The 17,459-nt window shown below is 41.7% G+C and overlaps 1 protein-coding gene and 1 long non-coding RNA gene across 2 annotated transcripts in view; one reads left to right on the top strand and one right to left on the bottom strand.

Annotated features, from left to right (window-relative positions):
* LOC310836020 overlaps positions 1–15,973 on the top strand; it is a 24,336-nt gene extending 8,363 nt beyond the window's left edge. Inside the window, exon 3 of the long non-coding RNA XR_014559839.1 lies at positions 13,509–15,973. This is a non-coding gene — a long non-coding RNA (uncharacterized lncRNA). The remainder of the gene's footprint in view (positions 1–13,508) is intronic.
* A 131-nt stretch (positions 15,974–16,104) lies between these two features.
* The window catches only part of LOC310835969 (splicing factor YJU2-like), a 31,345-nt gene continuing 29,990 nt past the window's right edge, over positions 16,105–17,459 (bottom strand). Inside the window, 2 exon segments of the mRNA XM_083720937.1 lie at positions 16,105–16,329; positions 17,267–17,448. Coding sequence (XP_083577063.1) covers positions 16,284–16,329; positions 17,267–17,448 — 228 coding nt within the window. The 3' untranslated portion in view covers positions 16,105–16,283.

Below are 17,459 nucleotides of genomic sequence, written 5' to 3' on the forward strand. Positions count from 1 at the left end.
AAGTCCTCTTGCTCCAAGTCCAAGTCCCAAAAATCTGCAAACTCCTGCGTGAGAAAGTCTATCAAAGTATCCTTCTCCAGTTCAGGTAAAGCTCTGATCCTCAAATTCGTCTGTTTTTCCTTAAGCTCAATCATAGAAAGCATCAATTTGTGGTCCTCAAGCTGCCTCTGTAGGACTGGAACACCTTCAGTTTCTTTGCTTGAGGCTCAGAGTCCTAAGATGAGGCTGGGGGCGGGATGGGACAGGGGAGCACAATAAGATTTTGTGTTGCACACTGGGGGTTAAAAGGCTAACAACTCCAGCAACCTATCTGCTCAACTCTGCAATTGTGGTTTGCACAAACATAAATTTTAAAATTATGCATGTATAGTAAGTCATCTTTGTTTTCTTCCACCCAGAGGATTACTGAATGCACCAGGTGCAGGGGACCTTCTACTCTGCCAGGTATTGCTGAACTACAACTCCCAACACCCCCAGCAAGCACAGCCAATGATGGGAATTCATTTATTTATTTTGACAATTCAATACTGTTTTGTCACAGCTGCCTCTAAGCACTGTACCAGATGCCCAATGCAATAAGATTAAAAATGAAAATTATAAAAGCTGAATGTGACTGAAGTTCCTGATGGAATGAAAAAGCCTTCAGACTGCAGGGCCTGCTCCCTTCCAGGGCCTTTTCCAACTGGCCCAGGGGGCGTGGCCCAGGCCCTCTCTCCCAGCTATAAAGGGACTCCTGCTGTGGTGAGGCCTTGGACCATCAGCTGGGTGAGGACTGCAGGGCCTGCTCCCTTCCAGGGGCTTTTCCAACTGGCCCAGGGGGCGTGGCCCAGGCCCTTATTTGGAACAAACTTTTGGGGAAGTTGGGAAGTGTTTTGCGATTGCTTCCCTGTTCCAAGTGGTTAATGTGTTTTAAAATGTCCTCAAGCAGTCGGTGGCAATTTAAATTTGTATCCCCCCCCCTTTTTTCCCTTTGTTGGGGGTGGGTGGGTGGGATGGATATTTGGTTGGGGATTAATTTTAGTATAATTGTTCTGTTTTTGTTTTTTGTTGTTTTATTGGTTCTGTATAGTTTGTGTTTTGTTTTCAAGGGACGGGATCAGGGCTGCCTGGGAGTGGGGCCCCAGCCAACACGATGGCTGGGACAAGTTGCACAGGGGAGGAAGCACTGGGACATCCAATCTCGGTGATCATGGGCAGGAGGCGGAGTTACACGAAGACCAGACCATGTCATTACCGAGGAGGCAGGTTTAGTCGTTGTTTGAGGACTATCCGTGCCTCCGGGTCTGGCCTTGACCGGATGGATACTGGAATCAACAGGGGAAACCCACATGACCTGAATGAGTTGTTGTGTAATGCCAGGTCAATGATGAATAAAACCACTGCTGCTTGCCCACCAGGTTTCTCTTACACACAGCAACCCAGGTCATGTGGGCGGGGAGGGGGGGTTGCAGTGATTTTTAGGAAGTCACTAGCTTGCATCAGGCGTCCTACTGGGAAGACCCAGTTTTCTGAGTGCATGTTCTGGAAGTTGGGCAATAGGGGCAGTACAGGATTCCTTTTGGTGTACCGACCTCCCCGCTGCACCAAGGATTCCCTGTCTGAGCTGCTTCAGGTCGTGGCGGATGTTCTCCTGGAGATACCTAGCTTGATTGTCCTAGGGGATTTTAACATCCATGCCGACACGACCTTACAAGGGGCCGCTTGGGACTTCGTGGAAAGCATGGTCTCCATGGAGCTGTCCCTGAATAAGTTGGGCCCAACTCATAGTCATGGACATGCCTTAGACCTGGTATTCACCTCTAGTGATGTGGGTGATCTGAAACTAAGTAAAAGTGAAACAAAAGAAGTGCCATGGTCAGATCACTTCCTGGTGCAACTGGACTTCTCTGCGACCCTTCCCCTCTGCAGGGAGGTGGGACCAATTTGGATGGTCCACCCCCGCCACTTAATGGATCCAAATGGTTTCCAGAGAGTGGTAGGGGATGCTTTATCCCATATTGATGGTGTTTCAGCTGATTCCCTGGTGGCCCGCTGGAATGTGGAGTTAACCAGGGCTATCGACTGTCTGGCTCCGAAGCGCCCTCTCCGATTGCATGGAGCCCGGACAGCCCCGTGGTTTTCTTCGGAGCTGAGGGCAATGAAACAATCGCTGCGACAGCTAGAGCGTCGGTGGCAGAAAACTCACTCCGAATCTGACCGGACACAGGTTAGAGCTCAACGTCGAGCCTACCAAGTGGTGATAGCGACGGCGAAGAAGACTTTCTTCACCGCCTCTATTGCATCTGCAGAAAATAGTAGCAGGAAACTCTTTCAGGTGGTCCGCAATTTAACGGAACCACCTTTACCACCGGGGCCTTGTAAAGACCCCAAGATCTCCTGCAACAATTTTACAAAGTTTTTTGCAAATAAAATCACTCATATTCGGAAGGAGCTAGACACCACCCGTGGGAGCAGGGCTGGGGCGGGAGAGTGCTAGAGCCCTGTCTGGTCAAGTTGCATGGAATCAATTTCAATCCATTACCCCCGAGGATGTGGACAGGCTGCTTGGACGCATGAAACCAACCACCTGTCTCCTTGATCCTTGCCCATCCTGGCTAATAAAAGCAAGCCGGGACGGGCTGGGCGATGGGCTCTGCGGGGTGGTGAATGCTTCCCTCTGTGAGGGAACATTCCCAGATCCGCTGAAAGAGGCAGTCATTAAACCGCTTCTTAAAAAAACATCTTTAGACCCAGCGAGTATGGCCAACTATCACCCAGTCTCAAATCTTCCATTCTTGGGCAAGGTGATTGAGCGCGTGGTTGCTGAACAACTCCAGGCACGCCTGGAGGATGCGGACCATTTGGATCCCTTCCAATCGGGGTTCAGGCCTCATCATGGGACTGAAACTGCCTTGGTCGCACTGGTTGATGATCTCTGGCGAGCTAGGGACAAAGGTGAGAGTTGTTTCCTAGTTCTGCTGGCTCTCTCAGCGGCCTTTGATACAATCGACCATAACATCCTTCTGGACCGTCTAGAGGGGTTGGGAGCTGGGGGCACTGTTATACAGTGGTTTCGCTCCTTCCTCCTGGACCGTGTTCAGAAAGTGGGGGGGGGGGGATGAGTGTTCAGACCCTTGGGCCCTCACTTGTGGGGTGCCTCAGGGTTCCGTCCTCTCCCCCATGCTTTTTAACAACTATATGAAGCCGCTGGGAGAGATCATCAGGGGGTTTGGACTGGGTGTCCATCAATATGCAGATGATACCCAGCTCTACCTCTCTTTCAAATCAGTGAAGGCAGTGAAGGTCCTGTGTGAGTGCCTGGAGGCGGTTGGAGGATGGATGGCGGCTAATGGATTGCAGTTGAATCCTGACAAGACAGAAGTACTGTTTTGGGGGGACAGGGGGTGGGCTGGTGTGGAGGACTCCCTGGTCCTGAATAGGGTAACTGTGCCCCTGAAGGACCAGGTGCGCAGCCTGGGAGTCATTTTGGACTCACAGCTGTCCATGGAGGCGCAGGTCAATTCTGTATCGAGGGCAGCTGTCTACCAACTCCACCTGGTACGCAGGCTGAGACCCTACCTGCCCGCAGACTGTCTCACCAGAGTGGTGCATGCTCTAGTTATCTCCCGCTTGGACTACTGCAATGCGCTCTACGTGGGGCTACCTTTGAAGGTGACTCGGAAACTACAACTAATCCAGAATGCGGCAGCTAGACTGGTGACTGGGGGCGGCCGCCGAGACCACATTGGCTCCCAGTACATTTCCGAGCACAATTCAAAGTGCTGGTGTTGACCTTTAAAGCCCTAAACGGCCTCGGCCAGGTATACCTGAAGGAGTGTCTCCACCCCCATCGTTCTGCCCGGACGCTGAGGTCCAGTGCTGAGGGCCTTCTGGCGGTTCCCTCACTGCGAGAAGCAAAGCTACAGGGAACCAGGCAGAGGGCCTTCTCAGTGGTGGCACCCGCCTTGTGGAACGCCCTCCCATCAGATGTCAAAACGATAAACAACTACCGACATTCAGAAGACATCTTAAGGCAGTCCTGTTCAGGGAAGTTTTTAATGTATGATATTTTAGTGTTTTTTGGTTTCTATGGAAGCCGCCCAGAGTGGCTGGGGAAACCCAGCCAGATGGGCGGGGTACAAATAATAAATTATTATTATTATTATTCAGTAAGTGCTGGAAGTTCAAAAACCTCAACTGGAAGTTCCCGTAAGATTAGGCCCCAAATACAGAACCCATTGCTGGAAACAGCAACGGAGGAAAGTGCTATTGAGCTCGGATCCTACTTGTCGGTTTCTTTTCATGTGCTTATGGGTGCCTGGGCTCCTGGTGGATCCAAGCCAAGCATCTGTGTCAAGGGAGACTACTAACACAGTTTTCCCAAAAGACTTCAGTGATCAAGCAGGGATGCAAGAGATGAGGTGCACCTGGAGGCACTGGGAAACCCCAGGACGTTTCCGAGCACAATTCCTATATATATATATATATATATATATATGCAGGTTTTGGTGTCCTCGGGTGTCTTCCCGTGTAAAAGTTGGGGTGTCTAGGCGACGTTTCGACGAGGTCTCACTCGTCATCTTCAGGCTGGTGCTTTCGGCTTCTTGTTACTGGAACAGAGCGGGATCTCAATGTTTGAGTTCCTATAAATACTGTAGAGGGGGTGTGGTGTCTAGCCTCCAATGTTCTGGGCAGAGAGGAAGTTCCCAGGCTAGTGTGCTAGAACTTCCTCTCTGCCCAGAACATTGGAGGCTAGACACCACACCCCCTCTACAGTATTTATAGGAACTCAAACATTGAGATCCCGCTCTGTTCCAGTAACAAGAAGCCGAAAGCACCAGCCTGAAGATGACGAGTGAGACCTCGTCGAAACGTCGCCTAGACACCCCAACTTTTACACGGGAAGACACCCGAGGACACCAAAACCTGCATTCCTGTACCCGTGAAAATCTACGAAAGCATATATATATATATATATATATATATATATATATATATATATATATATATTTTATTAGATTTTAACAAGAAAAAAGGTTACAAAAAGAACAAAGGAAAGAAAGAAAAAAAAGAGAAACACCAAAAAAATAAAAATACAAAGGCCAAAAAATTCAACACAGAAACAAGAAAAATAAAAATAAAAAAATCCTCCTTTCAATTTCTCACCGTTCTTTTACTTATTTTCCTGACTTCCTCTCACCTCTCTCTTTGTATTCCATTTAAAAATTAATTCAGCAAATTCATACCCTCTTATCTTGCCCTTGTTTATGTAACCCCATATAATATTACTTCATATTATCATTTATAATCAAACCATTTTTGCAAATTCTTATTTCCCCTTATTACTTAAACCACATCATTTTTTGCATTAATATCATTAATTTTATCTTGTCCTCAAATCTCTAAAATTTCTAAATTCAAACCATATTTAACCTTTCTGCTTAAGCCAATTACTTCCTTTCCAACATCACTTAAAATTTCATTAGTATTACACTAATTCCATAAATATAGGTTTATTACAAAAAGCATTTCTCATTCTAGATTTATCCACCGTCCCTTTTCCTGGTTCCGGGTAATGTCAGTCCTTATGTCATTATATCCTCATCAGTCCGGTGTTCTAATATCTGAGGCTCTCAGGTCACTTCCAGACCCCCTCTGCGAGTTTCCTTGTTTCTGTTTGCAGTTGCATACATTCCGAGCACAATTCCAAGTGTTGGTGCTGACATTGAAAACCGTAAACGGCCTTGGTCCAGTATATCTGAAGGTGTGTCTCCACCCCCATCGTCCAGCCCAGACACTGAGGTCCAGCGCCGAGGGCCTTCTGGCGGTTCCCTCGCTGCGAGAAGTGAGGTTACAGGAAACCAGGCAGAGGGCCTTCTCGGTAGTGGCGCTATTATTATTATTATTAGACCCAAATTGCAAAAGGCTGTGTAAATTAATACAAGAACCTTCCACCTGGCCTGGTAGCGAAGGGGCAGCCAGTGCAAGCTTTTGAGCACCTGAGTCTGTCCCCATCAACACTCCAGCTGCAGTGTTTTCCACCAGATGGAGCCTCCAGACGACGCATTAAAGGTGTAGCTATTGTTCAGCAATCCACACTATTCTGGTTGCATCTACCTCAACAGTCATGATCTAGCCGTTTTCTGCTGCTGTAAACACACCCTAAAATCAAGGTGATGCCTGAGATTGAGAAGGGATTCCCCAACGTTTCAATGGAATTCCCTTTTGCATGTTGTGGGAAGGCAGAGGGTGACAAGTTTGAACTCATCACTAGCAATGCAATTGAGACATGGCCTGGGGAGGACTTCCGGTTTGGATCGCACGCAGCAGGGAGCGCGGAGAAGCTGCTGAAGGGCTTTTCCAAGCCTCACGGGGGCTTGGGGGCAACGCAAAGGCACTGCAACCCCCAAAATCTCAAGGGGGACACCCTTGAGGGACAAGCTGTCCAGCAGCGTTGGAGTAGTTCCGACGTTTTTCCGGGGTGACTCGAGAGCGACGGGACTGAGAAACGCGAATGGTAAGCTCTGTGGACCCCGTGTTGCGATGCCTCTAGCTCCCACTGGAAAAGCGACAAACCTCCATAACTTTAAGAACAGAACCCTTAGTGTTTTTGGAATAATTCTTGGCTAAAAATTTGGATTATACACTAAGTGAACTCTGGATGTAAAAGGATTTAATTGAGGAGCGTGACTCGTTTTTCGGAGTGAAAATGGCGCAGGATATATAGCCGTAAGAGTGAAGAAAGGAAGTGATTAGTCACCCGCTGTAGAAACAGAAAAGTGAAAGTCCTCAGCAACTTTTAAGCGAGGCAAAGGAATCTAAATAATATAAAAGTAACGAAGAAGACCTTTAGAGACTTTGTATTCTTTCTGAGGAGAGCTTTAAAAGATAAGAGAAAGAACTGAACAGAGTGGTTACAAAGAGTGAAATACTTCGAAGCCTTAATCCTTAATACGGAAACATAAGGGGGAAGGAGGGGAGAAGAGAGAACACGAAATAAAACACAAAGGCTTTAAAATAGACATTAAATAATAATCTCCACTTATTATTAATTTTTTTGTTTTAAATCCTGAACCCCCTATATTACAGCTTGGTAATTGATAAAGCAAGAGTGTAAATTTTTGCTTCTTTTTTTTTCAAACCTCAACTCTGTACTTTAACCTCTCCCCCCCTAAAGAATTTAGATTTTTGACTTCTTCACTTACTTTTTCTGAGTTACCTGGAACCCTACATGAATTGAATTTATAGGGCTATATACATATCTTTATTTGGATACTTATCTTTTCTCTTTGACTGATTGGATTAAACTCTGAATACCCCGGACTCTCAAAGGTTGGAGCTTTTTGGAATGGAATTATATACGAACTAAGTCATAGAGGGGTATATTTAAGATTACTGGGGTATATACTCCCCTCCATTTGATAGACTGATTTTGGATCTCTGCGTCTCTTCTCAACATAACTCAATATTGGATTAAGCCAGCAAGTGGCTGAAGAGCATAGAACTTAGAACTTAAAATAAACAACCCTCTCTTCTCTACCTTTTCCTCTTTTTTTTGGAGGCCTAACCTACCAGACCGCACATTAGAGACTGCGCTTATTTTTTATTTTTTATTTTTATTTTTCATCCATCAATATTTTTTTTTCTCTACGGACTGTGTTGGCGCTTTTTGTCCCTTTCTGGATACAGAAGAAATTTATTTAGAGCGATTTCCAAATACTGATTCCCTCTTTTGATAAAATATTTGAATTGGATTAAGCTAACTAAGTGGCTGAAGATCAAGTAAAAGAAAGAACAGGGAGCCATTATCTAAAACAAAAGTCAGATATATGTTAAATTTATGATTTTTCTAAAGGTTACTTTACATAAAGTCTTTTTTGCAAGATTGATATTTTATTAACGGTCTTCATATAAGGCCCTTATCATTGCATAAATAATAATTTCTTCATAAGATTACTGAATCAATTCGAATTAACCTGTATTAATTGTGAATTTACCTTGGACTTTACCTAAATTCAGAGTTTACAGATTGTAAGTTTATAAACTGGGATTTTGATTTGGGAAACTACCGTATTTTTTGCTCTATAAGACTCACTTTTTCCCTCCTAAAAAGTAAGGTGAAATGTGTGTGCGTCTTATGGGGCGAATGCAGGTTGCGCAGCTATCCCAGAAGCCAGAATAGGAAGAGGGATCGCTGCTTTCACTGCGCAGCAATCCCTCTCGCTGTTCTGGCTTCTGAGATTCAGAATATTTTTTTTCTTGTTTTCCTCCTCCAAAAACTAGGTGCGTCTTGTGGTCTGGTGCGTCTTATAGAGCGAAAAATACGGTAATTGATATTTGGGACTTTAGATTTGGAGTCAGAAATTCTACAAGCTAATTTTGAATGAATAACATCTTTGTGTATTTGTAAGAACCTAAAGGGACTGAGAACAACCTGATTTGTCATATTCACAGAACTATCTTACACGTTTCTTTTTTGATCTCTATTGGTAAATTTTTATTTTTTTTGGAATTAGATTGTTTAAGAAAATGCTGTTGAATATATTGTCTGATAATTAATTAAAACTGGTTAAGATTGTGCACCCTCTAGGGGAGAGAACAAATATTACAAGAAACTCAATTAAAAAAGTCGAGGAGAAAATGTCTGGGAAAAACGGGGAAAAGATAGGAGGAACACCATTAGATAGGAAAGCATCCCGACAAGAAGAAATCAAGGACTTAGATATCCTATGGCTAAAAATAAAGGAAGAATTCAAACAGAGAGAAATACATATGGAGAAAAAGCTAGGAGAGATGCATGAGTTGATAGATAAGAAAATAGAGGGAGTAGTAGGAGAACTGTCAAATAAAATTAAAGACTTGACAGTTTGGTCAAAGACTATGGAAGAAACAAAAAAAAATACAAAAAGATATGAAAGAACAAAGGAAGGAGACAGATAGGATAAAAGATGAAATAGGAGAACTGAAGAGAAATCAAGACCAAGTTTTGGATAATTTAGCGATGATTGAAATGAAACAGAAGCAGCTAAATTTAAAATTTAGAGGAGTAGGAGAAGAAACAAATGAGAATATTAAAGAAAAAATGACTAAAGAGCTAGTGAAATGGTTAGAACTGAAAGAAGAGGAGGTTGCCTATACGATGGAAAACGCTTTTAGAATAAAAATAAGGTCTAAACATGTAAAATAAAAAAAAGTTCCAGGAGATTGCCTAGTTATATTTAATTCGATGGAGATGAAAAATATGATATTAAGAACAAGTTATCTAAAGAAATTAATCATCGAAGGCAGACCAATCATCATCTTTAAAGAGATACCAACTAGACTCCTATGCAAAAGAGAAGGTTACAAACAGCTAGTAAGTGTGTAAAAAAACAATGGTATACAACATAGATGGGAGTTCCCTGAGGGAATCTCCTTTTTCTATTAAGAAAAAAGATTCAGAATTACTGAGACCCAAGAAGTGAGGAAATTTCTGCGTAGATATAAGAAAGATCTTGGAAAAGTAGAGGAGAGATATGGAGGAAGAAACGGAGACCCAGAGGAGAGAAGAAGAAAAAAGGAGAAAGGAAAAGAACAGGAAGATAAAGGAAGGGAAGAAGAAGTAGAGGAAGAGGAAGCAGCGGAAGAAGAAGAAGAAGAAGAAGAAGAAGAAGAAGAAGAAAGAAGAAGAAGAAGAAGAAGAAGAAGAAGAAGAAGAAGAAGAAGAAGAAGAAGAAGAAGAAGAAGAAGAAGAGGAAGAGGAAGAGGAAGAGGAAGAGGAAGAGGAAGAGGAAGAGGAAGAGGAAGAGGATACAGAAAACAAAACCACTCGAATCTAAATTATTCGTTATTTGTAGATTGGAAAGTAAACACAATAATGAATCTGAAAATTTTGTCATGGAATGTGAACGGTTTGAATGAAAAAACCAAAAGGAATAAAATCGTGAATGTTTTGAAAAGAAAGAATCTTGATTTAATCTGTATACAGGAGACACACGTGACTAAAAAGCATAAACATATTCTGATAAACAAAAAATTAGGGGTTGTTTATAAATTCTATTGCGGGGGGGGGGGGAAGAGTGGTAGCGATATATGTCAAAGAAAAATGGGAACCCAAATTGATCTGCAAAGACGATGAAGGAAGGATTTTGGGGGTACAAATTAACTTCCAGGGTGAAAAACTTAATGTGATAAACATATATGCCCCGAACCTGAATAAATTGGAGTTCTTTAAGAAACTGGAACTAATATTACTGGAGCTAGAGTGTAACAAGACGATATTATTGGGAGATTTCAATGGAGTGCCAGCACCAGAAATAGACAGACAATCAGAAAAGAAAAAATGTAATCAAGGGAAACTGCCAAGATCCTTTAACAATCTGGAGGAAAATTTAGATTTAGTAGACATCTGGAGATACAAACACCCAATAGAGAAGCAATTCACCTTCTTTTCAGAGCCACATAAGAGCTGGGGCAGAATTGATCAAATCTGGGTCTCAAGAGAACTTACATTAAGAACTTCAAAGTGTGAAATCCAACCTAGAACCCTCTCTGATCATAATTCAATAGTTTTTGAAATAAAAGGTGTATCACAGTGTGGGTTCAGATGGAGAATGAATGAATATTTATTAGAGAGTGAAGGTGTTATTGAAAAGGCCAAAGCCACCTTAAAAGACTATTTCAGCCTGAATCTCAATAAAGAAACAAGTATAGATGTAGTCTGGGATGCCAGCAAGGCGGTCCTAAGAGGGTTTCTTATTCAGCAAAATAGCTATAAGAGGAAAGTAAGAGAACAAAAGAAAGAGGAAATCCTTAGTCAGCTAAGAGAATGTGAGAAAAAATTAATAACAAACCCGAAAGATGAACAAAACATACAAATAATAAAAATGTTACAAACACAGTATTCAATGCTAACAAGTCAAGAAATTGAATGGAAAATTAAGTTAATGAAACAAAAATATTTTGAATCAGCTAACAAAACAGGTAAACTATTAGCTTGGCAACTGCGAAAAAGGCGAAAACAAAATGTAATAAATAAGATAAAAATAGAGGAACAATTGATAGAAGATGCAAAAGAAATAAAGGAAAATTTCCTCAAATTTTATGAGAAATTGTACAAAAAGGAAGACAAAGAGATAACCCGGATAGAAGAATATTTAGAAGACTACAGTGGGAAGACCATAACAGAGGAAGAAAGAACTCAATTAAATAAACCTATAAAAGCAGAAGAGATCCAGGATGCGATAAGGAAGATGAAACCAGGGAAAGCCCCGGGACTGGATGGACTGTCAGCTAAATATTATAAAGTATTAGAAAACCAACTAACGCCAGTGCTATGTGACATCATGAACAATATATTATTATTTTTTTTAAAAAAATATTTATTACTTTTAAACACTACAAAAGAGAAAAGAAAGAAAAAAAGAAAATAAAAAAACAACACAATACAATATATAAACATTGCACAACACAACATAAGCCAAACAAAACAAAAACAATTTAAAACTCAGATCATATCATTTCAATATCTTAACTTTCATTCACTTGTTTCAGGGACCTCCTCACACCTCCCTTTTTGTCTTCCACTTCTATTAATTGTTTCAGCAATTCCTTTCCATCTTCCTCTATTTTCTGTCATATAGTTATCTTAACATATTTTAATCTTATTTTCCCTTTAATACTCTAATAATCTAATTGTACTTAATTCCTTATAACATTTCTACTAAAGCCATGTAACTTCGTTCCAAAATTTTTCAAACACTGATTAATTTACAATATTTCTATAAATAGTCTTTAAACTTTTTCCAAACTTCTTCCTCCGTCTCTTCTCCCTGGTCTCGGAATCTGCCAGTCATTTCCACTAATTCCATATAGTCCATCAACCTGGTGATCTTCTATCCGAGGCTCTTAACTCTTTTCCAAGTCCCTTCTGCAAGTCTTCTTCGTACTTTACTTTGTCTTCTGCTGATCTTATTTTTATTTTCCTTCCTTTGAGGCTAGAGAGCAGATCTCGGGGAAACTCCCACCTAAAGATGATTTTATTCCTTCTCGACAGGGCGACCAAGTCTCCATAATTAGGCCTAAGATCCAAAAGATATTTCGGGACGTCTTTCAATTTTTTTTCTCTTGACTGTTGTTCTTCTAGGTTCTTCTGGTAGTTCCAACAGTCTCTTATTTTGTTCTTTCCTTTTTCCCCTCCTCTTCCAAGTCTGAAGGCCCTCACAAGTTTGATCTCTTCTTGACCCAAGTCCTCCAGTTCAGATAGGGCTCTGATCCTCAGAATCTGATTTTCTTTAAATTCAATCATAGAGGGCATCAACTTATGATCATCAAGTTGCATCTGTGAGGCTGGGACACACACTCTCTCCAATTGTGTTACTTTAGGTTCAACAGCAACAACTTTCTCCCTAGCCTTCTCCGCAGTTTGCCATGTCAGAGTAGAATCCTGTATAAACTTCTGAATAGTTTCTGTATTAGTAGTCACTTTTTGTCCCAAATTATCAATTTTGGTAGTTGCCACATCCACCTTCTTCTAAGCTGTTCCAGTGAATCACTTATCTTACTTAAAACAACCACTAAGGCCTCTTCTGTCGACATTCTTAACCAATTCAAGGTCAATCCCAGAATCTCATGGCTTTTAAGCTTGCAGCTGGAAATTCCCCCAGCTCAGCTCTTGTAACAGTTTCAAAGGCTTCCTCTAGAGGGAAACAGTTTCTATTTGTCTTGATCCTTTTAAACACAGTTCAAACATTAAAGTTAGTTTCAATTTTCATTTACTTTTACTCCTTTTTAAACGCAGAAGGAGACAGTGGAAACAAAATATTTCTCTTCTTTAACTAGCTGTCAGCAAATGTTCTATTCACAGTCAATGAACATTGCAAAAACATCAGTCTTACTAGCAGCCCGTTTCAAGGTTCAGAGAGGTGGTATTTTAAGTTCTTCACTCTCTCCTGCAGGTTTACACAGTCTAAAACTTCCCCCCTCTTTTCCTGCTTCCAAGGGGGGTTTAATGATTTTAATCGATGAAAATTTAGTCCTTTACAGAAGGCTTTCCAAGACTTTAGCTTGCAACCTCTTTGCTTCAGTCTATTTACAAAAGGGGAAGGCGGACTTCCTGTTTTAAACCTCCCCGTTTCGGTGCCAAATTAAGACTTTTAAAGATCCAATACTCCGCTCTACTCACGGGTAGTTGTTTTAAGATCAAACTGTCCACAGGAAAAAGTCAGCGCTCTCCGGCAACAGCAATGCGGCTTCGCTCCGTGAAAGAAGCAGTCAATTTGAAGCACCGCGCCGCTCACCCCACGTCACTACAGATCCCCAAAATCGGGTTTCCCCGCGAGTAGGGGAGGCACAAAAGGTGCCAGCCGAATCCCAGGTTCACAGGCTTCACCCGCCTGTGATTTTTAGTGGGTCTCCGCCTTCGCCGTGGTGGCCAGACCCGGATTTCCACGAAGCAAATTCCTCCCGATCAGAGGAATCCCGCCATTACCGGAGGCGCTAACCCAGAAGTCTCCATGAACAATATATTAAGAGGAGGTAGGATACCAGAGACATGGAAAGAGGCCCACATTATGATGATCCCTAAACCGGACACGGATAAATTAAATATCAAAAACTATAGACCTATATCACTATTAAACAACGATTATAAAATCTTCGCAGAGGTGATGGCAAACAGACTCAAAAAATGCCTAGTAAATTTAATACATAAAGATCAAGCAGGATTCCTCCCAAATAGGTTACTCAAAGACAATGTAAGGCATATCATAAACATCATTGAATATCTGGTGTGTAAGAATGAGATACCTGCGGCGCTGATTTTCATCGATGCAGAGAAGGCATTCGACAATGTCTCATGGCTGTTCTTATTAAAAAGTATGGAGAAAGCAGGGCTAGAGGGCGAATTTATGGAAGGAATAAAATCGATTTATTCGAACCAATCTGCTAAACTGATTATAAACAATAATCTAACAAATTCATTCAAGATTGAAAAAGGAACAAGACAGGGATGCCCTCTATCCCCGCTTTTATTCATTATGGTATTAGAGGTAATTACGAACAAAATAAGAGCAACACCAGAGATTCGAGGGATCAAAGTTGGAACGAAGGAATACAAACTAAAAGCGTACGCAGATGATCTGATGCTATCCCTAGAAGAACCGCAGAAAAGTGTTAGTAAGGCCTTGGAGATATTAGAAGAATATGGCAAACTATCCAGTTTTAAATTAAACAAATTAAAGACAAAAATGTTGACTAAAAATTTGGGAAAAGATGAAAGAGAAAAACTGGTGATACAGAATGGAATCAAGGTGGCTAAAAAAATAAAATATTTGGGAATTTGGCTAACCACAAAAAACATAAATTTAATTCAGGATAATTATTCCACAACATGGAAGGAGATTAAAAAAGATCTAGATACGTGGAACAGAGTAAAACTTTCGTGGGCGGGAAGGATGGCGGCAATAAAAATGAACATACTCCCAAGAATGATATTTTTGTTCCAAAACATCCCAGTGATTAGAGGTTCCTCGATGTTTAAAGATTGGCAAAAAACTCTTTCGAAATTTATATGGCAAGGGAAAAGACCGAGAATTAGATTCAAATTACTTACAGATTGGAAAGAAAGAGGGGGATTCTCGTTACCCAATCTGAAATTATACTTTGAGGCCTCCTGCCTCTGCTGGATCAGAGATTGGATTAATTTGGAAGACACCAATCTGTTAGACTTAGAAGGCTTCAACAACAGATTTGGTTGGCATGCCTATTTGTGGCTAAATAAAGAAAAGGTACATAAAGGTTTTTTCAAACCACATTATTAGAGGGCCACTATATGAAGTTTGGGAGAAAAATAAAAAACTTCTGGAATGGAAAACACCCCGGTGGTTTTCACCAATTGATATTTTAACAACCAAAAAGGCAAATATGGAAGGAGACTGACATATGAAAACCTACTGACAAGATCAGAGAGTGGATGGAAATTGAGAACATATGAGGAGTTGAAAGACAAATTAACAGGCTGGCTGCAATTTCATCAAATAAACGCAGTATGGAAGGAAGACAAAAAAGTAGGGATAAACGAGAAAAAATTTAAATTTCAGATAGAAATAATTGAAGGTAAATCCAAGTTATTATCTAAAATGTATAACATATTATTAGATTGGGATACTAAAGATGAAGAAATAAAGGAGGTCATGACAAAATGGGCAATGGACTTGGGATACAATATAGAATATGATAAGTGGTTGAAACTATGGACTATTGGAATGAAATTCACGGCATGTGTCTTACTCAGAGAAAATTTGGAAAAAATGATGTATAGGTGGTACATCACACCGGCAAAACTAGTGAAAATGTACAAAACAGGAAATAAGGCTTGCTGGAAGTGTAAAATCAAAGAAGGCAATTTCTACCATATGTGGTGGACCTGCGAAAAAATGAAGAAGTTCTGGGAACTTATTTATAATGAGTTAAAAAAAATATTTAAATATACCTTCCCTAAAAGACCAGAGGCCTTCTTACTAGGAATAATTGGGGATGAAATAAAAAAAGAAGATAAGACATTATTCCAATATGCCACAGCCGCCGCTAGAATATTAATTGCACAAAATTGGAAAAGTCCAAATACCCCAACGATCAGAGATTGGCAAACAAAATTATATGAATATGTTGATTTAGCAAAAATGACACAAAAAATGAGAAACCAAAAAAATACAAAGTTTATTAGTGATTGGGATAAATTTATGGTATACATTGAAGGAAACTATAGAGACCTAAAAACTATAGCAGGTTTGATATAAGTCTTACGACGCGTAAACCATTAACAATTAATAGCTGCAGAAAAAAGAAAGAATTTTTATTAAGAAGCCCGAAATCGGGAAGGAAGGAGGTCAATGGGTGTGTAGAGGAAAGGTTTAAATATCTAAATATATAAAGATTCAAGAAAGAAGACAAAGAACTGTAATGGATGTTATTTTTGTGCTATGTATGGATATTTCTTTTGAATTTGTTGATTTGTTTTTTTTTTTTCCTTTTGGTTTTTTTTAAGAGAAACTCAATAAAAATATTTTTTTTAAAAAAGAGAGACATGGCCTGGGGCTCAGGGGGCATCTCGGGGATGCACCTGTCTGTGATGGGACAGTCCTCTCTGCACAATACCTCTTGCAGGATGTCTGTAGGCTTCACTTTTGCAAACAGCTTAGCAGGACGTGAAGCAGAGTCCGCATCCTCTGAATCAGAGTCTTGTAGCAGCCTCCTGCTCTGAGCTTGTTCCAGCATAGTTCTGGCAGGGTGATATATAAGCAGGCAGAACACAGGAATGTAGCAGGTTAGCTCATTGTGCACATGTCAAATTTCAGATTGCTGCTAGCTGCTCTAAGGGTAAGATTTTGTCAAAGGAAACCAGGGTTCAGGGAGTAGGGGGTGGAAAGCAATTCTAAATTTTACTATGTAATAAACATATAAAAATGTAGTCATGCTGCTAGCTAGTTGGCCACAGGCAGATGGCACGATGAGCTACAGCAGGGTTTCCCAAACTTGGGTCTCAACTCCCATCATCCCTAGTCAGCAGGACCAGTGTTCAGGAATTATGGGAATTGCAGTCCAAAAGCAGCTGGAGACCCAAGTTTGGGAAACCCTGAACAACAGTGTGACAAGAAGCAGTGGATAGGAAGCCCAGGCAAACTGCAGATGGGCTGCAGCTGTCCACAAATTCCATCGGCTCCTCAGTCTCCCAGTGCCAGGGCCCCTGCCTCCAGGATCCACTTTGTCTGGCCGACCAGCAACACAACTGGCTGGTGCTACTATCAGCCACCTCCCTCCTCCCGGGCCGGCTCAGGGACCTGCTCCTTCTGCTGCTGCCACCCAGCAAATTATGAAGAGCTATTCCATCAGGAGGAGGAGCACAGGAAGGAACAAGATTGCCAGAAGAGGTGGCAAGATGGCTGGTGACAGCATGAGAAGGTTTAAGCTTTTTGCAGTTCTCCCTGCCCTTCTCATCTGCACCTCCAACATGGGGGCAGGCCTGGCAGGGGAAATGATAAGCGGGGGTGGGGGGCAGTTTTACTAAGTTTTTATATATGCTGTTAGCCGTCCAGAGTGACTGGGGAAACCCAGCCAATGTGCAGGGTATAAATAATCTTCATCATCATCATGCTTCTGGCAAGCTCTAAGGGGAAGGAGAGGGTTAGGCAAGCAAAGCAGGCAGGAGTAGCAGCCCCTAGTTAGCAATAAAACATTCACACACCACTGTCAGCACTAGCAACCCACCCCCACCCCCCGTTTTGGTGTATGTGAGGCAGCCCTGGCTCACTTTGTCTCCTGCTCATCCTCCTCCAGCTCCCGTTCTTTCTGCTGCTCCTCATAGTCTTTGTACTGCTGCAGCATGGACTCAAAGTCCACGTGGGCCTGGCGCTGGTTCAGCTCCTTCAGCTCCTGGAGGTTCTCCAGAACTTCCATCTCCAGCTTGGAGTCCTTGGTCCTGTTCTCCAAAACCTTGGGGTAAA

This window comes from Podarcis gaigeae (assembly GCF_964106915.1).
Source record: "Podarcis gaigeae genome assembly, chromosome: W".
NCBI lineage: Eukaryota > Metazoa > Chordata > Lepidosauria > Squamata > Lacertidae > Podarcis > Podarcis gaigeae.